Below are 23,912 nucleotides of genomic sequence, written 5' to 3'. Positions count from 1 at the left end.
GCAGTAGCGATTTCCTCTTTTCTCATCTTCCTTATATTGCTGCTCTTACACTGTGTGGTGTGGTGGCTCAGCCATATATCTAAACGACGTAACCTTTATCCTTTAAAAATACACTTCAGCCTAAAAGGAGGTAGTAAAACGTTAGTGAATTTAGTGTAGGTTTTTGTCCTATTATTTTGGACCCGGGTACGTCCTTAAACTACGTCCAAAAGAGAGGTATGGGCATTGTGAATGTCATCTCGCTTTGTGTGGTAGGGCACATCCAGTGGATGTCATTCCAGATCTAGAGCAGAGCCGAACTGGAGAAGTACCTCCACCTTACAGAAAACCGCAGCCAAATAACACTAGACCCTACTCATAGTGTTGTGTTCCTGCCGGTGAGTTAGGTTGCCAGAGCTCAACGAGGGGGGGGGGGGCGGGTTTAGGGTCGGCAACGCGCATGTAACTCCTCTAGAGTTGCAGGCGCACTTAGGCTACGGAGACTGCTTACCATCAGGCGGGCCGTATGCTTGTTTGCCACCGACGTAGTATTAAAAAAAATAGTTTGCTGGATATTTGTCGAATATATCAAATTATCTTTCCCCAGGCCTTAGCGACAAGGAACGCAAAGAGCGCGAGGCCAAAAACAAGCCCCTGGACAACGACACCCTCGAGCGCTGGGAGGTGTCCCTCATGGAGTGCCGCAGCTTCGCTCAGATCGTTCTTCATCTCTTCACCCTCGACTCCAGCATCACGTGGTCAGCGAGCATATTGAATGCGAGCTGCAGGCTGTGCAGGAGGAAAACGGACCCGGATAATATGTTGCTGTGTGACGGGTGCAATAAGGGACATCATCTGTATTGCTTGAAGCCTAAACTTACGGTGAGTGTTTGCACAGTTTACATTGTTAAAAATGAGGGCTACCGTTTATGGGCTCACCAGTTGGCGCTACTGTAGATGGGATGGTCCAGAAACATAGATATCAAAACTCTGCTACGCTCTGCTATTTGTAGCGCTTCGGGAATGTTCGCTGACGCAGCGGTTGATGATTTTTATGCAATAATGCGGAAAAAGTCGGCGTCCATTGTACGGCGAATGTGGGCGAGCGGAAACGGGATCCTAAAGATGATAGCAGATAGGCTGGACTCTGCCGTCCTTGCCCGGTTCACTGATCTGCATGTACAACCTAATCGGAGAGGCGAGCAGGGAGGGTGGGGACCAAGGAGGCCATTTATTTTATAAGTATAGGCTTAGGTCATAGTTTTTTTTTTTTTGTAACATATGGACCCTGTGTAACAGTGTTGTCTGAAATAAATGTTTTTTTTTTTATACGTTCTAATATACACAAAGGTATTTTAACATCTAATCCACGTTTTAAATCTGTTTAATTTTGCATATATTTTAGGCACTTTTTTTTAAACCACTAACATTTATTATATCTAATGTTTACCATTAATAATCAAATATAGAAAACAGATTTATCACAATGAATAAGGAGTGAAAATTCGCGATAAAAACACACTTGACATTTTGTAAGACCTCCGTCTACACTAGCGCCCCTAACAGCGGAATTAAACGCGTTAGCCCTCATTCACTCAACCTTGACCACGTGGAAACATAAAACATACTTGTTTGATGACCGGTCTGGCCTAGTGGGACGACCCTGCCTACGAAGCCGATGGTCCCGGGTTCAAATCCTGGTAAGGGCATTTATTCGTGTGATGAGCATGGATATTTGTTCCTAAGTCATGGGTGTTTTCTATGTATTTAAGTATTTATAAATATTTATATATTATATATATATCGTTGCGTAAGTACCCTCAACACAAGCCTTATTGAGCTTACTGTGGGACTTAGTCAATTATTTATTTATACTACACTCGATGCGAGTGTGAGACCCCTATTCTGAACACAAGCTGCTATGAGTATGTAGGAGGCAATTGGAAACAGACACGAAAAAAGTTATGAATAGTTTTTACACTACGATTTAGTACGCGGGGCCGGATTTAGGGGAGGGCAACCGGAGCTAGAGCCCCGGGGCCTCCACAAAAGAGATTTCGGAAAATTTACCTTTTTACTTGGATAATGATTTGGGACCAGGGGGCCTCCAATCCTTTATTGCCCGAGGCCTCCAGACCTCTAAATCCGGCATTGTTAGTACGGATTGGTACTTTACACCTAATTAAAAATTGATGAATTACTCCAACGACAGGTGTTTCTACGAAAGCGCACGCAAATGTAACTGGGTTTGTTGTATCAAGCTAACAAGTATTCGTTTGAATTTCATGCTATCAGGCGAACATAAACTTGACGCAGCGTAAGGTAACTAGCGTAGATTGTTTATTTCCATTGTTGTTTAGATAATTATGAGTGCAGTAACTATATATCAGTAGAGATAGATATAACGATTGGCATGTCATCCAATTTGTAACATTTTTATTTACTATATTTTTAATTTTGTTTATTTAATTTAATATTTTTTATCGGTTTATTTAATATTCATTGGCCTGATTTTATGAATATTTGCATGAATCGATGGTTTAATCGCGTGAAATAAAGTGTTATCCCTTCAAGTCGCTTACGTTATTTTTTGTTGTTGAAATGTCCAACAAGAGTTGTTTCAGTCCGTCGATTTGCCGATCTTCTCATAGATAAAGCTTCTGGGTAATTTTCATAACATATGCATATATTTTTACCCGTTTTACTTCAGTAACCCGTTTTAAATGTTTCAATATTTCTCATGATAGACTTCTTAATAAGTTGTGTGCCTGTTTTTGTTGACAGAAAGTACCTGACGGCGATTGGTTCTGCGAGCAGTGTCGGCCGAAGGAGCGGACGCCGCGCAAGCGCAGGAAAGTCATCGAGGAACCTATCAATGACGATAGCGACAGTAAAAGGTGCGTTAGCTACTATCAAGTCCCGTTGTATGTATGTTTTGCATTGAAAATTAAGCTTGGCAAAATATTTACAGTAGAAAATTTTATTTTTATTTTTATTTGACGACCAGTTTGGCCTATTGGGTAGTGACCCTGCCTACGAAGCCGATGGTCCCGTGTTCAAATCCTGGTAAGGGCATTTATTCGTGTGATGAGCATGGATATTTGTTCCTGAGTCATGGGTGTTTTCTATGTATTTAAGTATTTATAAATATTTATATATTATATATATCGTTGTCTAAGTACCCTCAACACAAGCCTTATTGAGCTTACTGTGGGACTTAGTCAATTTGTGTAATAATGTCCTATAATATTTATTTATTTATTTTATTTATTAAAAGCGAATTTAGGGTACGTAAATTTGCCGATTAGGTTTGGTTAGTGTTTTGTTCTTTAATTCCCCAAATCGAAGGTGGTCTAGGTCCCTAGTGTTATTGAAGACGCAGAGTTTGAATCGAATGCGTAGTTTAGAAACGTATCGGGGACGCACTTTTGTTGGCATCTGTTCTGTTTAGAGGTTTCATAAAAAAAACTTAAACGCATTATCTGTGAGAACTAAATACTGTCACATTTTGCATCGGGCAGTAAAGTAACGGTTCGGAAATTCAGAAAATGACCTAGGCCAAGAAGTAATGTAGGAAGTTAGTATGAAACGTACATTATTGTCCGCTGCTCTACTTTTTACATTTGCTCCCTAAGATTATACTGACAAAGGAAATGTTACATACAGACAACGACCACTCTCTCTCTGTGTAAGCATACTTGCGACATTAAAAAAAAAGCTTTTTCAAATGTCAAGTTTAAAAAATAAAAAAAGGCGGCAATTTACATTTTCTCAAACCTACTCCGAAATTATGGAAGGTAGAGGCAAGGAACAAAATCTCCATATACCAAAATGTGTCCGACAAAAAACCATAAATAGGTGGCGCTACAATACCTAGAATACTTGAGAAAAAAATCTAATCATAGACAGCGCACTTCACTCCGTCAATAACGCCTAGGTTCTTAGCTACTCTAGCGCTACTCTGGAGAGATTTGGAATTATTATTTATAGCTGACAGCTGGACACTTGCAACAGTTCTGCCTAAGGAGTTTCTGTTCCTTGCCTCTACCTTCCATATCCGAAATGTATGCGTTAATGTCACGAAATGAAGACATGAAGTTGCTCATTTATATATTTTCCTAATAAACTTATTTACTTGATTACTTAGTAGTTATTTAATTATAATATTTTCTTAAATTGTTTGAGAAAAGCACTATACAGTGCTTGGCCGGAACAGGGATTACAAGACTCGCTTTATCCGGTCTACCGCAATCTCGTCCTGCAATCCCTTACTTCACGGCCTCTGCAGTAATGTACTAATGTTCTAGAGCAGTGCAGTAAAATCATGTATTACGAGCCTTATTAGCTTAGCAATAAAGCTCTGCATTTGCTAAACTGCCAGTCTCCGCCCGCACGCCCCATACCGGCTCGAGTACGATTTTCTTTAGTCTTAAACAAATAGTAAAATAACCTAAAATATTGGAAACTTGAGAATTTTCTTCGCAATCGAAGTGAAAAGCAGAATATATATATCACTCAGGCGTAAATGTCCATTTTCACGCCACTATTCAGAAATGTGGCAATAGATGGTCTAAAACCAAGCTGGATAGTAGGCAATAGCTGTAGCACCTGAACCACCACTACTACAATGTTTCATTGTTGTCATCATCTGTCATTGGTGATCATTGTTATCATCATCTGGTATGGTAAAAGATCTTTTTTGACGTAACTTTTTCCTTCAAAAATAAAATTAGGTTATTTATAGGACATATGGAGTGTGGAATAAAAAGAGGAAAATCTCTATGTATGAAAAGCGTCCATCAAAAAACATTAAATAGGCGGCGCGACACAATACACCGAAATAAAATGTCATAGACCTAGTATTTATATAGATGGCTATACGCGTGCGCCCGTGAGCGATGCGACAAAATTAAAAACACGTTTTAACATTCCTGACAGCATACCACAAACAACCTACGTAATTTGGTCGGGTTATTTGTTGCCCCTCCCCCATTTCATCTCTACATTATTATACCTCTATGATTCATGTAATCCATGAGCCTACCTAGCGCCACCGGAGAGATTAGGACTGTTATTTAAAGCTGAAAGCTGGTCACTTTTGTAATAGTTCTGCCATAAGAGATTTCCTCCTTTTAATTCCACACTCCATATATAGGATCAATTACTTATTAAGAAAAAAAGAAACGTCAAAACCATTTAGACCATTTTTTTAAACAATTATGGCCTGGATGCCATTTAGATCACGCTTAAGGCGTTTTTACTTTTGTAGCTGTTTGTGGTAAATACTCTTCTAAATTTAAGAGTCGGTTTGAAACAAACAACAGAAAACTCCTCTTAAAAATGATAAAAAAAAGTAAAAAAGGTGGATCAGAAAAACTGTGTTTGACTAAAAAAAATATAAGAAACATCGCAGTAGTCGTGAAAAGCAATATGTAATGCCTCGGCCGGAAACACTAAAGGTGGACTCGTATTATTCGAACTCACTTGTCCATCTTTGAACGGGTTTCCGGCTTCTCCTACAATGTACTATTTTATCCGAGACAACTTATCGGTTGACCGTAGCTTTATGCCCTTGTTGTAGAATCTACTATTGTAGGTGTCGATTTGGGGACGTGGATGACTGTGGCGTTGTTTGATATTCGTTTATCTTTAGCTCGGAGTCGGAGGGCGAGCTGGACCTGGGCCTGTGCGGCGCGTGCGGCAGCGGCGGCGAGCTGGCGGCCGTGTGCCGCGCGTGCGCGGTGCGCTACCACGCCGAGTGCGTCGCCGCGCCGCCCGCGCGCCAGGCCAAGCGCTGGCTCTGCCGCGCCTGCCAGGCGCCGGCGCACGCGCAACCCAAAAACTCGAGGCACAGAGGTAACTGTTTACTCATTTACGTAAAAAACAGGCTCATGTTACTACATTGTTATATAGTAATAACAATCGATCGCTACTGGAAGTTACATAAATGAGTGTGTCTGTCATTTTAACATATTTTTTTGCTACATTTGTAAATAAGAAAGGTTAATTCTCAAACATATCTAAAATTAATAAAAATACTATGATATAAAAGCATACCTCATTGCGAAAGATCGTGTGATTTTTTTATTGCTTAGCTATAATAAAGCTTTACGTGTTTGGGTCAATAATATGTACCGCGATGCGATGATTAGGCGGGTCCACACGGAGCGAACAGCCTCGCGAGGAAATTTCCTCGCGCGGCAAACGCCCATGTAACTTTTGCCTCGACGCGTTTTTCTCGCCCGAGCTATCTTGCTCGGCAAGATGGCGTCACTCAGTCAGCTGTTCAAAATGGCGCCGCACGTAATGACTGCAGTGGCTTGCGTTTCTTTTATTTTGCTTTTTAAAGCAATTCAAACGAAAAAGAAAAGAAGGACACGACAATTTGCGACACTCGTTACGTTATTAATCTTTTTTTCCAATGTTGTCATTTTTTTACAACTTTTAACGTAATCACGAACAAAATAATCACGCGCACCATAACCAAACACGTCTACACTAATGCGCGGCAAACGTCTGGGACGCCTTTGAGCATGCCGGAAAACCGACACCTAGCGGCTCGGCCAAGGTCGCGCTCGGGCGAGGAAAGGCGCGCGCCGCCTCGGTCGAGGCACGTCTACACTGGTCGTTTTGTGCGCGAGGAAATTGCCTCGCGCGTATGCTCGCTCTGTGTCAACCCGCCTATTGGATTGTTTAGTTCCATGCCTCCTACTTAATTTTATCCATAACTCGCCTCCATCCTCAATTTCAGCAGTGATTAAAAACTTTTAATCGTATTTTAGGAGTTAAATTTCAAAATAAATTGTCATCTATAAAATACGGCATATACGTTTAGATTAAAAACAGGAGTTTTACAAATGTGTTGGAACACTTAGACCTAATTTGTTAGGAAACGCTTAGTCCACCAAGCTAACGTATTGCCCGTTCGAAGAGCCGTCGAGCCGGCGCTGCGCCGCGGCGGCGCTGGACAACATCCACCAGTACACGCGCGCGCTGCACGGCCGCCGCAGCAGCGACGGTTGGTTACCTCTTCCTCCATCTAGATGGGCTCATCTCGTTGTCTTGCATCTTGCGAACGTGGGGTAAACCTACATGTCGGCACCTCAATACTAAATTTAAATGTTCTATTCCTCTCAAAATTATATTCTGCCAAAGATTACTTTCAATGTGCAGTTTTTAGATCCGGTTGCCCGGTTAGGATATGTTAGAAAAAGATTTCACCGAATTTCAAATTTAATTTATTTACTTTTATTAAATTGTCTATTTTTTTAAACCTGTTAATAATAAGTTGGGTTATTGTCTCTAATCAATTGTCGCGAAGATGACCTCACTATACATTGGGATTGTTTGAGTCCTGCTTTGAAATGTCAAAAACACTGTCCGAGCAAGCGATTTTGTTTTACACTTTTTTCAAAAACCTAATCAAAACAAATCTTAATCTTACATTTAGAATGGCGGTGAACTGTTTTGATTTTTGACGCGTTCAGAGTATTTCGCGTGCCAAAGAAATGGTGTTTTACCCTACTTACCTTTTGCGCTTTCTGAAAGATGGTCATACACGACTTCCCTTGTCGTCCATCTTTATTGTTTGGTCATTGGTGTCATGTTCTTTGATTTGCATTTAGCATCATACTTCATCCTTTATGAACTCTGGTTGTTTGATGTTTCATTAACAAATTAACATATTCCATGATGTATTTTCCTTCACACATTGGCTTCAATTTCTAACAATACTTCTCTTTATTTGGTTGGATAGGTTTAAAGGGCTTTAATATTGCTCTTTAAGTACTTCTGCTAATATTAAAGGGTCTATTTCTCGATGAAAAGTCGAATCTGGCCCTTGTTCTTCTAAACCCTAAATTTGACATGGAATCTTAAAGCATGAACAAAGAAACCTTTTAAAACTAACATCAGCTGGGATACTACAGCTTCTATTTTTAAATAATGCTAATTAATCATTTAATAAGCAAAAAATCTAAAACTTTACGCAGCATATGCTTATGCGTTGCGTTTTTATCACACATTTTTCTGCGTAAATGGCTCGTCAACATCTTTTAAGCGGTGTGGCCGATCCTTGGAGCAATATTTTTTTAAACTTAACACAAATTTATGGTTATTAAATGTATTGTAGATTCATACGACAGTGAAGACAACACATCGCTAATATCACTGAAGAAGACGAGATCACGACAGAGCAAGGAAGCGTCGCCTCTCGTCAATGGAAATACGCCCACTAACAATAGGAGATCTCGCAAGTAAGTGTACTAGATACTCTTTTTGTCAAGGCGAGGTCGCCATGTGAAGTTCATCACTCAATTCGTAAGACTTATTTACAAATTGCTTATGATGTAATTAGGACTAAAAATAAATATCTAATAATATAATACCGTCAAAATTAATTTTTTTAATGTTTTTTGTTTTCAATTGTAGATCGAAAGACGATGTCAACACGAGTGCGAGCAAAAAAGCGAAAACGCCTCTTACGAATGGTATTCACGGTAAGATTTTTTTAGACCACCAATAATGTGTTTTTTGGTGGTCTAATATTTCTGCAAAAATTTACAGAAAAAGCCACATGAACATAGTTTTTTTTTGTTTATGTCCCAAAATGATTTGTTAGTTATAAGTTTTTATAGTTTCATTCTATCAACAGTTCCTCTCAAAAATAAATTAGTAAGCAGAAGAAGATTGTAAATCTTTTATGTACCCTAAATGATTCAATTAATTTATTAATCTGCAGAAGAAAAACAAGTGAACGGCAGAAAACGAGGCAGTAAAGAAACGTCACTCCATACTGAGGGCTTGGAGCAGCTTCTTAAAGAGGTCATGAAACACAAGGACTGCTGGCCGTTCTATGACCCCGTCGATACGGAAATGGTATAGTTTTATTATAATATAATTTTTTGATGTACAAGAAAGTTAAAAAAAAAATGCTGCCAGATCTGGAAAACCGCTATTCGTATACTAGACACTGTACGAAATACACGCGACAAGTTAGCAATCCTTTCGTAATTGGTTCGCGCTTAGCTTGTTACCGGCGAATTCGCCAGACCTCGACGTAGCTTAACGAAGCATGGACAGACTTTCTTCTCTTCTTTGTCGTTGTACTCTTTGCAGAGACGCAGATGTTGCTTCCCGTACGATTTCTCGCCATTTTCCGCGGTTGAGGGTCATTCTGGCAAATACGTTCAGGGGTCCCTTCATGGCAGATTGTCTTACACATAGCTTAATAACGACCTTTATGGTGACATTATTTCTGTGACATAAGTGCTCAATTTTTTTTCTACCTTAATAGGCGAGCGAGCAAGCAAGTACGTGCGTGGCAATTCCTCACGCACAAACCGGCCAGTGTAGACGTGCTCGGGCGAGAAAAATGCACGCGCCGCCTCGGCCGAGGCACGTCTACACTGGCCGTTTTATGCGCGTGGAAATGGAGCAATCTTTGACTAACTTAGCCTAGCTGTAGGACACTAAAAACAACAAAACCTTATAACAGCTTCACATGAATTAAAATGTAATATTCCTCACAGGTGCCAGACTACTTAGACGTCATCAAAACTCCAATGGACTTCACGACGATCAAGGAGAAGCTGTCACGAGGCGGGTACGACACGGACGCGGCGCTGCTGGACGACGTCGCGCTCGTGTTCCACAACTGCTACACTTACAACAAGGACACGCACCCCGTAGCAAAGTGAGTGTGTATTATTCTCTACAACCGATTTTGCACAAAAATAACAGAGTGGTTGGACTAAGTAGGGTAATCGAGCTGTCATGTTAGTATTTGGGGCGTAAAGAAAAGAGAGAGATTATGTTAGTTGTATCAGACTATAATTTGATTTAGCTTCACATGTCTAAGAACGAAACGCATCCTGCAACTTAGTGGTGTTCTGCTGTGCTCGCACGACTCCACTCCATCTGAAGGCGAACCAAAAAATAGTTCAAGCTCGATGCAAACCATTAGTTTTTTACGCGAGTAATATATCCTGCTTCAGCCGCGTAGATCATTATTTACGGGCGTTCCATTGCCCTTGTTTACTTTCACATAATTATTCATATTTTTTTCTAAGTATCTCACCTATCTGCGACGAGGTGTAAAGTCGTTCGTTTTGTAGCTGGCCCCGAACGGCTAATCCTTTGTCTATTGTAAGTAAAAGCACACATGCTACTATCAATTGGCACCTGAGCGCGGGCTATTTCCAAAAAACCAGTGTAGGTGCGCTCTCCGATAACGCGCCTTTATTACGCATCTCGATCAGAAGATTATACATTTAAGACTTAGTTCTGTAGCGTTCGACTCGTTGGCACTCAGTAACCGTAGAGGGTCACATTATTTTTCCATTAGTTCATTTTGAATATTATTGCAATTCTCATAGAATCGTAATTCAATAACCGGTTAAAGCGAACGAAACTTTTTTAAGCAGGTAAGTAGAATGTGACGTTTTACTTACAAAAGATAAAGGGTTAGCCGTTCGGGGCCAGCTACAAAACGAACGATTATACCATGGCGCCTGCCGTATTGTTTCGTACAAATTATGAGGTATCCCATTTTTATATAACAGAAAATGTAGTGAACGAACGTAAATGATTGAGAAACTTTTTTTTTATTTCCAGAGCGGGCGTCCGCCTGGAGCAGTACATCCAGCGGCGCTGCGCCGACCTGTCCCTGCCGCCGCTGGCCGAGCTGAGCCTGGACGAGGCGGCGCCGGGCGCCAAGAAGCCGCGCCTCAAGTGACCGCAGCCGCCGCCGCGCCTGCGCGACTACCTGTGCTACTAGGGCGACAGACGGTTTGGTGTTTCTCCTTATATTCTATGGGCCCCTGGTACCTGGAGGTCCTAAGATTTGCTTGTAAAGTGAATATTACAAAATATTGTAGTTCTAGACGCAATTTTTATAGCTTGAGTATATCTATCCCGTAACTTGACAGTGTGATTCTGTGCCAGTAGGATTGGAGAAACACCGAAAACCATTGCATACGTCTGTTCGCCCACCGAGGCTAGTGAGATTGTGATTGAACTACTTATAATATAGTGAATAGTGATCGGGACACGTATACGGTGTGAACAATCATTCAGTGCTAGTGAGACGACTATCATACAGTCAGTTTTGTACTTACCGGTTGATACAGTTAACTGAACAAGTTTAAACTTTATTGAATGGAGATAAGATTTATCAACTCTACCAATAATCCGCAATTGCAAGGACAACTAGTACAAAAAAATCATAAATAGACGGGTCCATGCAGAGCGAGCAGCCTCGCGAGGAAATTTCCTCGCGCGGCAAATGATGGGCCTCGCGCGGCAAATGATGGGCTCTTTTGCCTCAGCACGTTGACCTCACTCGAGCCAATTTGCTCGGCAAGATGGCGTCACTCAGTCAGCTCTTCAAAATGACGCCGCACGAAACGACTACAGTGGCTTGAGTTTCTTTTATTTTGCTATTTAAAGCAATTCAAAAGAAAATGAGGAAGAAAAGGACAAAACGATTTGCGGCACTCGATATAATTTTATTTTCCGACGTCATATTTTGATAAGTTTCAACGTAAGTACGAACAAAATAACCACGTGCATCATAAACAAACACGTCTCCACTGGCGCGCGGCAAACGTCCAAGGCGCATTTGAGCATGCTGAAAAACCGACACCGAGCGGCTCGGCCAAGGTCGCGCTCGGACGAAGAAAGGCGCGCGCCGCCTCGGCCGAGGCACGTCTACGCTGGCCGTTTGGTGCGCGATGAAATTGCGTCGCGTGTACGCTCGCTCTGTGTGAAACCGCCTATTGTTGTGTTTTGGATTTGGAGCACAAACCACCATTTGTACAACTCCGTGTTTTAACACCTGACTGTATGACACGTCAAAAAATTGGTGCATGTTGTTTATAATGTTAAAGAATTTACTGTAACGCTTTGTGAATTTCGCCATTCTGTGACGTGGCCTCGCGTGTAATAAAATTTGTTTGACTAGTTAAATCATAGCAACTGTAAAAAATCATGTGTCTTTAATAAGGCGATTTACACACACATTTACAGATTGAACAATGTATGTCAGTATATAGGTAAGTCAGATTTTTATTAAAATACACTCCATACAAAACACTATTGAGGACGCATAGACGCGTGAGAGTCGTGAGACGATTGATATGTCACTCAACGATAGATAGGGTGTGGTGTGTGTGAATCGCTTTAGACTCAATAGAACTATAGTTTGGTAACCCATATCCGTCAGTAGAAAATGGCGGAAAATTTTAAAAAATGAGTCGTCCTCCCGTAGAATATTTGAATTTCACGCCTTTTTCTACTGATAAAGTGGTTTGCCAGAGTATACTAGAGGTGAGAGTATCTGAGCCACGTCACGAGTAAGTTACGTAATCATAATGAGAAATAAAAATTAATGTCAATTGTAATAATGAATATTGATACGCCTGTTTGATATTGGCTACGGCAAAAGTGGTTCGCCGAGATTTAGATGATTGTTGACACTTGCAAAGTATTGATCAATATTTTCGTATCAAGTTGATAAAATTAAGTATGTCTATCAATAAATTAATGTAACTTAGATGTGATGACAGTTTAAACGTACCTTTTGAATCTAAAATTAGTTACAGCACTATATAATTGTATCGTTCTACATAACTTCGTAATCTGTACACGTATTTAGCGAATTTTGTATATACTTTATGCTATAGCCAAGGAAATATTTAAGTTCCGAAGATTATACGAAGACACTTTGTAAACAAAAATGACCCTTATGTTATGGAAATAAGGTCCGTGTCGGTTGTACATCTTTAATTTCTTCATTCGCGGCGTCCACATAGCCAGCATACCCGCGAGGCAATTTCCTCACGCACACAACGGCCGAGGCACGTTTACACTGGCCGGTTTGTGCGCGAGGAAATTGCCTCGCGCGTGTGCTCGCTCTGTGCGGACCCGGCTATATGATAATGACTTTTGACGTCACACTTGTACTTATAAAAGACGTGTGAATATTATAAAACTACTTAGCTTGAAAGACAGTGAGTTAGGCTGGATCCTACCTTGTTTAACATAATTTGCACTTGCTAAAGTACAAGAGTATTTAGGCCGCAGCTGGACACCAGCGGGCAGCGGGGCGGCGAGCGGGTATTGAACTCATCAAATGCATGAATGGCCTTGAACGTCCGATGCCGTTCAGTCCGCGGCTTTAGGTCTCCGAATGGAGTATATTTGAAACATAAGTCCAAATACAATGTGCACTGTCTTGACAGGTTTTAATATTGGTCGTAGCCCAGCTATCTTCCATTGATGTTATCAGTTATTAAAGTTGCCATGCGTAAAAAGAAACTACGCTAATACGAGTTAAAGCACGAACAGACAGGCGTTCGCGATGTTGATACGGTCCGAGGCATTGAGTGGAAGATGGTCGTACATCTGTTAAGGACATTCGTAATAAAAATAGTCATCATTGTGTTTGGTCTTACAGCTACAAATGTGCCTGCATTTATTGTCTCAACCTTTATCCTGTGTCCGTGTTATTCGATACTCGCTTGGTAGAGTAGTAAGAAAACACGACTTCCACAAAAGTTGCTGAGCATTCGTAAACCTTATTCTATAAGACATAAGCTCTACTTATCGCCAGTTAATAGTTTAGAAAGTGCCGCTAACGAGTCAGCGGGCCTACCGCCCACGTTCGACGTGATGCCTCTCTGTCGCACTTGTAAATTTGTACGTAAGTGTGACAGGGAGGCAGCACGTCGAACGTGGTTCGCGGTAGGCCCTCAGGCCATAAACCTATTAGTAGTAGGTTCCTGACTATTATCGCTCGACTCACCACATTTCACTCACCATTTGTAAATTTTATATCTTATTGCAAAGTGATAAGGTCTATTAATCGTCAATAGTGTGCTGACAGTACAAAAAGGTTGATGCCTGTGCTCACACAAGTTTCAACAAGAAGCGTGATAACTACCACCGATCTATTAGTGAAATCCTAAGTTAAATAAAATAACGTAGAATTAATATAGGTACTTTACGTAATCAATTAATCATCCACAGGTACCATCGGCCACCGATGGTCAGATAACAATGTTTCTGATTTGTTTTTATAGTACGATCACGGACACAGGAATGGCAGTGATTTAATTTTAAGGCTTGTGTTCGACAACAATTAGTATTTATTTTTAAAATAAGTATTTAGACCTAGTTTTAAATCGTAAGTTTTCATCAAAAAGGATTTTATTCGCTGCTGTTTTATTTCGCAACTTTTATTTTTCTTTTTTTTTTCTTTTATTTAGTGTTGCTAGTTTTGAAACCAGTGACGAGCCTGGCTACTCCAAATTGTTTTTGGTTTGAAATTATTGTTAATTATTTTAATGCCGCGATCAAAATGCATTCCTATAAAATAGCATGTTGGTTTTTAAGTGCATTGTATCAATAATGATTGTTTGCGATTATTAATTTATTGATTTCATTTATAAGTTTTTTAATAATTTACATTTCTAGTAATAAAGCACCCAGTAAGGTATGCAATCTGGCGATTTTTTATTACTCTCCATAAAAATGCTATAATTTTTTCTATGCTAGAGGAGGCAAACGAGGAGACGGATCACCTGATGGTAAGCGATTACCGCTGCCCATGGACACCTGCAACACCAGAGGGGTTGTAAGTGCGTAAATATTGATACAATGAATTAGTTGGAAGAAGAGCAGTCAAAATATTCTTTGTTCAAATCGGCTTAGTAACAAGCATTTTTAAATCGTCAAATTTTACAAAATGGCACATGAAGAACTTAACATTTTGAACGCCACGCCTGGTGTGCGGCGCGTCATCGTGAAACTTGTCGAAATGTACGACGGGTGGTATTTGGCTGTAGTCAAAGGGTTGTCTATGCTTGGCCCCCAGGCGTTTATAAACCAGGGACTGCATAACCGAAAAATAACGATACCTTTATATAACGGTATGACGTCATACCGGTTTAATACTTTAAGCCGAACCGTTTAGATAGCCGAATAAATTTATTTCGCTACCGAAAAATAACGGTACCGTTATTTTTTCGGGTACCTTAACCGCTTTCATAAAGGTACGACCCTTTCAGCTTAGGCGTTGTTGCCAAGCCGCCCGCGCCTTGCGCCAACTTGGTTCCTATTGGATGAAGCTGTCTATGTAAATACTTACATAGACAGCTTCATCCAATAGGCCCGTAAGCCCTTTTGATTTTATTTAATACTATCAGTTCGGCTATAATAACAATAACGGTTAAGGTATATACTGGAAAAAATACCGGTTTCGTTATTTTAACCCTTTTCAAGGCAAAGTGCGATTTATCGACCACATACGCGCCATTAGAATTTCAACTTTAGCATTCCGATTTAAGGTTCAAATTAGATTACACTTTCAGGAAATGTTACTAGTCTTCAAATGAATCATCAAAGCTGAACTAATTGGAGTATATTTGGATGTTTTGGGAAAATCTTGTAGATTGGTGCGGCCTGGAAAATGGTTAAAACGGTAGCGATACCTTTATATCGGAGCCTAACCGGTATAATCTATCGGTATCGTAATTTATACCGCTACCATTTACCATTTATTTACTAGATGGAAACAGGAAAAGATAGAGAAAGTTGGAAAAAACTGGAGGAGGCCTTCACCCAGAGAGGAATCCATACAAACAAATAAAACAACTTTTCAAAAATGAATAACATAAACGAAAAGAAAGAACATGGAAGAAAAGGCTATAATAATAATAATGCCGCTACCATACCGTTATACCGTAACCGAAATCAGTCCCTGCTGTAACCTGTAGCCTTCTTAAACCACCACCTTTTTTTGTAGCCATATTCATGAGAAAGAGATCTAAAACAGCCATTGCAGATTATATTTAGGTATTAGCAAAGAGAATTGATTGTAATAGAGAGTAAAGTCTAAGAAACAACGTGTTCCTTAGTTTGACATCCAAAACAGATGATGTACTGCGTCATAATAATATTAAGTTTTGAGGTCACTGATTTGTCGAACGTCAACTTTTGACAATCAGAGTTACTGCAAAATGTATGGAGCTGTACAACGCCATCTCTTAAATTTTACGCATCTTACTCAATCAATGTATCTTTGGTATTAGTGTTGCTTGTTAAAGAATTCAGTCGTGCTGGGCCACCACGGTCTTATCTTAAATGTGGTTCGAGCAAAGCACGCGGTCAAATATCAATTTTAGGGGAAAACCAGCTGGACAATCGTACTATTTGTGTCCCATTAGATTTGATTAATAAAACTCGGGAAAGTAAACTAACTCATGATTTATTCACTTTCGCTTAACTTAAATATATCATAATCTTGATTTGACCGGAAAAAGTGCTATCAAAAGTTTAATGGTGAGCAGCCGCTTCCTTCCTCCTCATTTCGGCCCACTTGCTGACATTCTCAGGTGAGTTCGCTGCAAGGTAAAATGTGCACTAATTAACATTGGGTATGATAACAACATCAACAACAATAAATAGGCACATAGAGCAAGCATAGGGTCGCGCTCGGGCGAGGAAAACGCGCGCGCCGCCTCACAGCACGCATGTCTACACTGACCGCTTTGAGCGTGATGAGATTAGCTCGCGCGTATGCTTGCTCTGTGTAGACCCATGTAACAAATAAGAAATAGTTTATCTATGCTAAGTTTGCTTTTATATGGCAGTGACCAATGTCTGGCTGAGGCATATTTAGAAAGCAGACATGCAGTTATCACAATGTGAACTCGCATGTTTGCCGACCGGAGTGTGCAAGGCCTGCCTCCAATGTAAGACTACCTTAATAAAACAAGTTTATTAAAATAATGAAGATAAAATTACATAACTAGTTTAGAGGCCCTATATTAAGCAAAGTCAAACATGTTTTTTTTATGAATTAAAGTTACTTTTATTTGCATGTCTACTCCTCTCTTTCTATTTGCATGTCTAACCTTTGAATATTTTATTCATTTCTGTTATTCTGAAGACCATTTACCCACTAATGCTGGGCAGCAAAACTTGACAATTTATGGGCATAAATTGTCAAGTTTTTGAGGTCTTATGTATGCTGAAAGGCTAAGCTTAAATAAATAGCATTTTCATTGCTTAAATAATAGTAAACAGCTTCATAAGAATGTACAGACAATAGTCTAACCAGTTAACCTGTCTAGTCAGTCAACCCGTGGAGCACCTTAGTATCACATGTGTGATACTAACTCAATTTGGGTCATAGCGACTCAGTATCCAATGTGTATTACCGCATATCAATGGGTCAACTGCTTTGCATCAATTTGTTGTATGGTGTACATTCAATAGGTTAACTTATATCTATTCTTTATAACATCAGTTCCTAATCTAGCAATACTTGGCGATTCTGTGGGAGTAAGAGACGTGATACCAAAAATGTATTTGCTTTTATGGTTAACTTGTAATTATTTTAAAATTGGGGATAAACCAGCCTCCCAGACATTTCACAGGGGTAACAATGTTTATTAAAAGGTTAGGTGCCACTACTGAAAACAGAGAATCTTACCCAATTTGTGGATCTTGTAGAAGATGGGGATAGACACACCAATGCCAACCATCCAGTACTTCCAGATCCACTGGTTCGAGACGTAGTACTTGAACGGGAACTGCGCGATCTTGGCAGAGATCGTGTAAGGGAACTTCATGGGGCGGCTGGGCGCAGAGTCAGACATGGTTGCAGGTTTATGCTGTAAAATGATTAATATTATGTAATGTGACAAACATCGACATTGAAGTTTAACTACTACAAATGTTTTTACTTCTATTGATAATCGAGTTATACTTATAAATATGAATTATTTACGTTGTTTGTACAGCCCTTCAAGAGAATATATCAGGATAATTATGAAAATACAAATTATTTAAAATTTCTAACCTGTACTCTGGGAGGAAATATCGACAGCTGACAAATGTTATGTTGCCACATATAAAATTTATATCGTTTCACGAGGGTCCATTTTATAAACGTTCCGTTACAATAAGTTTCGTTCATTTCTCGATTCTCTGAAGGGATAAATAAAAAATAAATAGAACTTGTTTGATTTTCAGTTTTATTAAAAAAAAACTATATTAACTCGAGAAATCTGTGAAAATGCGTAAAAAGTTTTCCATTATGAACAAAAAACCATATTCTTCTATTTTTAAAATTACACGTGCTACCAGCCAATCCCATGCGCTTGTTCTAAATATTCATTCTAGGATTGGTCAGTTACTCTTGAAGCCAGGGGGCCTACCGCAAAAACCGAATTACGCAAATTGCGGGGATCTTTCTCTTTTACTCTCACTAAGACGTAATTAGAGTGACAGAGAAAAATGCCCGCAATTGATGAATTTCGATTTTCCCGGTAGCCGCCCAGATTTTTTCCTGCAACACAGAAAAATACACTTTCCATTGCTGTCATGTCATGTCACTTCATTCACTGAAGTTGCAAAAAATGTCAACGAGCTTTGTGGTGTCGTATTTGTGTGGTTAAATGTAATTCAAAATAAATCTATTGACAATATAATGTGTGACAATGGCTTCGGTAAAAGTGGCTGTAAGGGTTCGCCCGTTCAACCAAAGGTCAGTAAAGTCTGGATGCAAGTAAAAGTAAAACTCGTAATGTTATTGCTTCTTATTGTTGTATGGGACAATGTAATTTCCGAAACGCCCATTATCTTGGATGATTGACAGCATTATGATATTTTATGGGCGCAGTACGTTGTTATTAGCTACTGGTTACGTCTTGGACAGGTTTTTATGACAGTATTCTAATATGGTTTGGGGAAGGAAAAAAAAACAATGATGTCACTATGAACGGCAATGACTTTCACGGTTCAGCTGCATTGAGAGCACAAACTGTACCTGCGCCAGCCGTTTGGATGAAAGCTGCGGAAATCACAAAAACTTGCGACCTACATAGTCATAATTAGCTGTTTGAAATGAAAGTATAATGGTACCTAAACTTGGGAGCGTTTGTTTGTTTGTGTAACGGATGCCTGAATATAAACATTCTTAGGAATTTGACATTGTTTATTATAACTAGTATAAGGTGCACTAGACCATACACAGGTCTATCAATAGATAAAAACATCAAATTGTTTGAGTATGTTTTGTTTAACTTGTCTTAACACTTGCCTAGATTCTTATTAGAAACAAGAATCCCTTACGAAAATATTTTTTTATAGATATACCATACAGTTGATGCAATCCTGGTCAAGTTTTTAAGAAGTCTAAAATGTGTTTGCATACCAACTATTGAATTAAGTACAACCATTGACTGAGAATATATACTAACCCAAAATATTTGTACCAACCTACTAGCATTATCTTGGTAATATATTTGATAGCCATCCTTGATGACTTGTTAATTGAGAATCTACTTGGATTGTCCGTCAAATCTTCAAGAAAACAGCCCCCCTCTAAAAATACCCATGACTCAGGAACAAATATCTTTTTTCGTCACACAAATGTTTGCCCTTACCGGGATTCGAACCAGGGACTACCGGCTCCATAGGTAGGGTTACTACCCTCTAGGCGCTACTCTTTACTCTCTAGGCGCATCAGTTTGGGAACACCTGTACCATATCATAAAAACATGTAACATAAAACTTGTGGCAAACCTTGGTATTCAATCATCTGAGCAAACAAGCTACTAGAAAAGATATAAATAAATAAACATATAAAATAGAATTTTAGTAATTTAACTTCACTAAAAGTAAAAGATTAAAACATCAAATTTTTTTTTTTGTGTGTATCAACTTATCTCATTAAGTGAAATGTAATATTTCTTTTGAGATAAATAAAATATCTTTAACCCGAAAAGGAGGCACATCACTATATTTTTTAATATTAGCTCTTACAAAATATTGCAAGTTGTGAATGAGACTGAAAAAGAATGTTCAGAAATTGTTGAGTGCCCTGGTCATTACAGCATATTATTGATAGCCAGTGTAAAGACTTATATAACAGATTCTGGTTTGTTGTAATCAAGTTTTGCATCTGCATCTGTGTAAACAATTTATTACATGACACTTGGAATTGTCCATGTTATAATCATGCTTAAAATATTACTAGATTATGTAAAATTGAATAATATTCAAATGTATGCTTAAGACGTGAGTTGGCACAGTGGCTGTTTTCAGCCACTGGGTAGAAAGCGTACACCTCTCAACACCCCTGAGCTGCTTGTGTTGCTCTTGATCCTGGTCATCTTCACGACAGCAGTTTCAGGGCCCATCTAGTGGGCAGCAAGTCACCGCCTGCCTCGATAATTATTGGTTTTTAACTAGTTTTCGACACAATCATAACAATTTATGGCAGGTGTTCAGACATCCTTCCAATAACCCAGTCCCATTGTCCACTCAAAACTTCAATCCATGGACCATACTCTGTTCACTTTTTGTTACATGGGTTGTTGCGCTTGTGAACGGGTTCCAGCAAACATTCTACATGTAGAACATGTCATGACATTAAAGCTCTAAGGAGCCTCTACATGTTGGATCTAAATCCCCATGCAAGCCTATCAAAAGACCAGGATTTATAGGCCAGTGAAATCCCAGGAGATACAAAGAAAATGAACTTGAGATACAGATAATTCAATGAAAACCTATCCCCTTTATTTGTGGCATAAGGGTGAATCAACTTTTTCTCTCACTCGTTGCCATGGTTACGTTCTGGGTCACTCCTTAAATGCCATAACATTTATATGAATCAAAAATGCGTTTTTATGGTAGTTTTAGGCCCTCTCCTTAATGGGTCACCTAGCATATTAGTGAACCGTAGTATAGGGACCGTGCGCGTTGGGGTCTGCCATCTTGTGGCCTGATTCGGAACCATAAACATGCACATTTACACGTCACGTGTTTTCTTGTGCATAGTAGGTTCTGCCATCTTGTGGGCTACATCAGAACAATAAACATCACATTTACGCCTCGCGCCAAAAATCTGACGGCTCCTGTGCTGCCTCCTACAGTTCATGCACGCTCCCTATAACAGTTCTAACAAACTTTGTCGTCTGTGACAAAAACAAGAAATAGTTGATCCACCCATAAATAAAACAACAAATCTGATAATGACCTTTATACTTATGCTTGTTTGCATTATGTCCATTCTGGTACCATAAAGGATGTGAGTCATCATGATCTTGATTCTCAGCCAGATTCAAGAATTCACGTTAAAAGGTAGATTCAAGAAAGATGACTCATATAAAAACACACTATCATTATGGTGGCTAATTATAGCTCATAGTGTTTGCAGATACATTTACTTGTACAAATATTACCAAATACTGTAACTTAAACGATAAAACGATTTACATATCCAGTTGACACAATGTAGGGTCAATATACGGGTAATTTGATCGCGTGGTTTAAATTTCACTACCGACAACGAGTGTTGGGGTAAAGAAATGACGAGGACATCTGATAACATCAAACTACGGTCGGCTGCAAAATATATGTATATTTCTTTACACAAAATACTTATCGTACAGTCGCTATCCGATATATCGGAGCGGCCCGGACGCTCACAAATATCTGAACACGCCTTTATTGTCAAGGAGCTAGAGCCACCGCCAACGCTATGTGGGTTCTGCGCCTTATTCATTTTGAAAGACCTATCTAACGACATCCCACATCATAGGGTTAACGAAACGCAAAAAATTAAAATTAAAATTTGGTTTTATTTTACTGTTTAGTTGCCATGATTGATTAAATATATCATTCATTTTTTATTTCGTCATAGGTTGATTTTATGTCATAGATACCAAATTGCAGCTTTCTAGCAATAACGATCACGGAGCAAAGCCGGACGGACAGACAGACGGACATGGCGAAACTACAAGGGTTGACTACTGAACTACTTTAAGTACTTATAATGAAAATAACAACAATGAAAATGTATATAGATAAAAAATGATAGTAAAAACTATGTCCCCCGACACTGTATGTTCGCGATAAACTCATCAACGACTGAAATGGTTTTCATGCGGGTTTCACCTATCAATAGAGTGATTCTTGAGGAAGGTTTAGGTGTATAATTTGTTTACACCTAAACCTTCCTCTAAAATACAGGTGTTGCCCATAAACACTTAATTAGGTTAGTAGTTAACTGATATAGATTCTGTATCTGTATAGCACTCACATTTGCATATCCTAGATTCTTGGCATCATAGCCCAGATTATTACATCATAGCATCGAAAAAGTAAACAAACTTCAAAATTGTGTAAATATTTATATCATAATGAATGATGTAAGTGTGCATTGTATTATTTAAGGCACTTAGACTAGTATGAAATTCTTATAAATTGTATCCAATATCGCTTATAACTTGTTGTTTTTTCGTGTTGCGAAATCTCTACGCCAGCGCCAAAACTATTTAACTTGTTTATTCAATAAATAAAAAATAAAGTGGCCTAAAGTTAGCCATGTTATCCCTAGGCCGGGCTGTTAAGATGATGATTTCGGGCATAAAATTATCTTATGTAAACATCTAGAATCTAGATTATCTGTGTGAATCTATCCATCATCCAATTCTTACTGATTAATTTCTGATGATTCTAAATAAGTTTTAGCGTGAAACAATAATTCTGACATCATTCGGTCTTCGGAAACTTTTGCTATTTGACATTTCGTAGTATGACAGTATAATTATAAAACAAGAAAAGTAATATCAGCGTTTTCAAAAATTCTACGCCAAAGTTTTTTTTTATGGGGTAAAAAGAGGGTTGAAAGTTTGTAACGGGAACGATTTGAGTAGTGACTTGAAATTCGTATTAGAAAGTACGAACAATAATTTTAGTGCTTTTGAAAATTCATCCCTTAGTAGGGTTAAAAAGGGGTTTAAAGTGCGCATGGAAACAAATCCAAGCGAACAAGGTCGTGGGCAACAGCTAGTAGATATTAAAATATCCTTCTTTTGTTACAGGGAGAAGGACATGAGCGCAAAACTCATTGTGCAGATGGAAGGAAAGAAAACCAGATTACTGACTGTAAAAGTAAGTTTGGCATGATTATAAAGAAGTGGTGGGGTGGTGTATTCGCGCCTAACTCAAAGAAATTTTTTACATTTTATTCATGTATTTTACCAAAGAGAATTTGAAATACAGGTGGATTGTCAAAGAAAACTGTAGCCATAGTAAATTTTCGCTATGCTATGTCGCTATGAGCAATTATATAATTATTATGTAAAATCATAGAAAATTTATAATAGAGGTGGATTGTCAAAGAAAATTTTGTAGCCACAGTAACTTTACTGCCATCTTTCGGCACATGATTAAAACTTTTAGAACGCCATTTCACTTTGATTCTTATTCTTTCACTGATGTGTGTTAGGTTTGTTAAATATAAAAAAGTCATCTAATAGATCAAAGGCCACAACCTTTGGCCTATGCCCGGTAAGATGGCGCCACTTTTTGATATTTAACAAATTTAACACTTATCTGTGAAATAATATGGATCAAAGTCAAATGGTGTTCTAAAAGTTGTAATCATGTGTCTAAAGATGGCAGTAAATTTACTGTGGCTACAAAATTTTCTTTGACGATCCACCTCAATTTCAAATTCTCTTTGATTTTACTTAATAATTATTTAATTGCTCATAGCGACATCTTCCGCAAGGTTAATTTCAAATGTAAAAATTATCTTTCAGTTCGTTTCTGCAAGCCCTGATATAGACAAAAATATCATGTCTTAAGTGTTTTTGAGATCAATTAATCACGTACTTAATACAGATTAGTTATGTCAATGTTTTTTTAATTGTTACAGAATAGCAAAGAGCAAAATGACGGCAACCGCGAGAAATACAAGGATTTCACGTTCGACCATTCGTACTGGTCATTCGACCACGCTGATTCACACTATGCGTCACAGGAACAGGTATTTTACATTCGATTTCTACACACTACTTTTTCCTACATTGTAGGTACACAAACTTTCCATACACTGAAACAGATGTCATATA

At 38.9% G+C, this 23,912-nt stretch overlaps 3 protein-coding genes across 4 annotated transcripts in view; 2 read left to right on the top strand and 1 right to left on the bottom strand.

The window, feature by feature from the left end:
- The window catches only part of LOC133528118 (bromodomain adjacent to zinc finger domain protein 1A-like), a 35,605-nt gene extending 21,124 nt beyond the window's left edge, over positions 1-14,481 (top strand). The window contains exons 18-26 of the mRNA XM_061865347.1: positions 587-861; positions 2,764-2,876; positions 5,633-5,835; positions 6,911-6,997; positions 8,111-8,234; positions 8,410-8,477; positions 8,720-8,856; positions 9,510-9,673; positions 10,594-14,481. Coding sequence (XP_061721331.1) covers positions 587-861; positions 2,764-2,876; positions 5,633-5,835; positions 6,911-6,997; positions 8,111-8,234; positions 8,410-8,477; positions 8,720-8,856; positions 9,510-9,673; positions 10,594-10,714 — 1,292 coding nt within the window. The 3' untranslated portion in view covers positions 10,715-14,481. The remainder of the gene's footprint in view (positions 1-586; positions 862-2,763; positions 2,877-5,632; positions 5,836-6,910; positions 6,998-8,110; positions 8,235-8,409; positions 8,478-8,719; positions 8,857-9,509; positions 9,674-10,593) is intronic.
- Positions 14,482-16,230: 1,749 nt separating this feature from the next.
- Positions 16,231-17,989, bottom strand: LOC133528117 (uncharacterized). Of its 2 annotated transcripts, none has more exons than XM_061865345.1 (3): positions 17,846-17,989; positions 17,477-17,657; positions 16,231-16,382 (listed from the first exon to the last, which is right to left on the bottom strand). In XM_061865345.1, exons 1-3 carry the CDS (start codon positions 17,960-17,962, stop codon positions 16,315-16,317), a joined length of 366 nt encoding a protein of 121 aa, XP_061721329.1. In that variant the 5' UTR covers positions 17,963-17,989; the 3' UTR covers positions 16,231-16,314. The 2 variants fall into 2 exon arrangements, with proteins under 2 accessions (XP_061721329.1, XP_061721330.1); XM_061865346.1 differs by having other exon boundaries at positions 17,774-17,892.
- A 195-nt stretch (positions 17,990-18,184) lies between these two features.
- LOC133528479 (kinesin-like protein Klp98A) overlaps positions 18,185-23,912 on the top strand; it is a 43,705-nt gene continuing 37,977 nt past the window's right edge. The window contains 3 exon segments of the mRNA XM_061865870.1: positions 18,185-18,532; positions 22,878-22,947; positions 23,717-23,827. Coding sequence (XP_061721854.1) covers positions 18,486-18,532; positions 22,878-22,947; positions 23,717-23,827 — 228 coding nt within the window. The 5' untranslated portion in view covers positions 18,185-18,485.

The sequence above is a fragment of the Cydia pomonella genome, chromosome 19 (genome assembly GCF_033807575.1).
Source record: "Cydia pomonella isolate Wapato2018A chromosome 19, ilCydPomo1, whole genome shotgun sequence".
Classification (NCBI taxonomy): domain Eukaryota; kingdom Metazoa; phylum Arthropoda; class Insecta; order Lepidoptera; family Tortricidae; genus Cydia; species Cydia pomonella.
The sequence above is the reverse complement of the archived record's forward strand: the minus strand, read 5'-3'. Positions and strand labels throughout refer to the sequence as shown.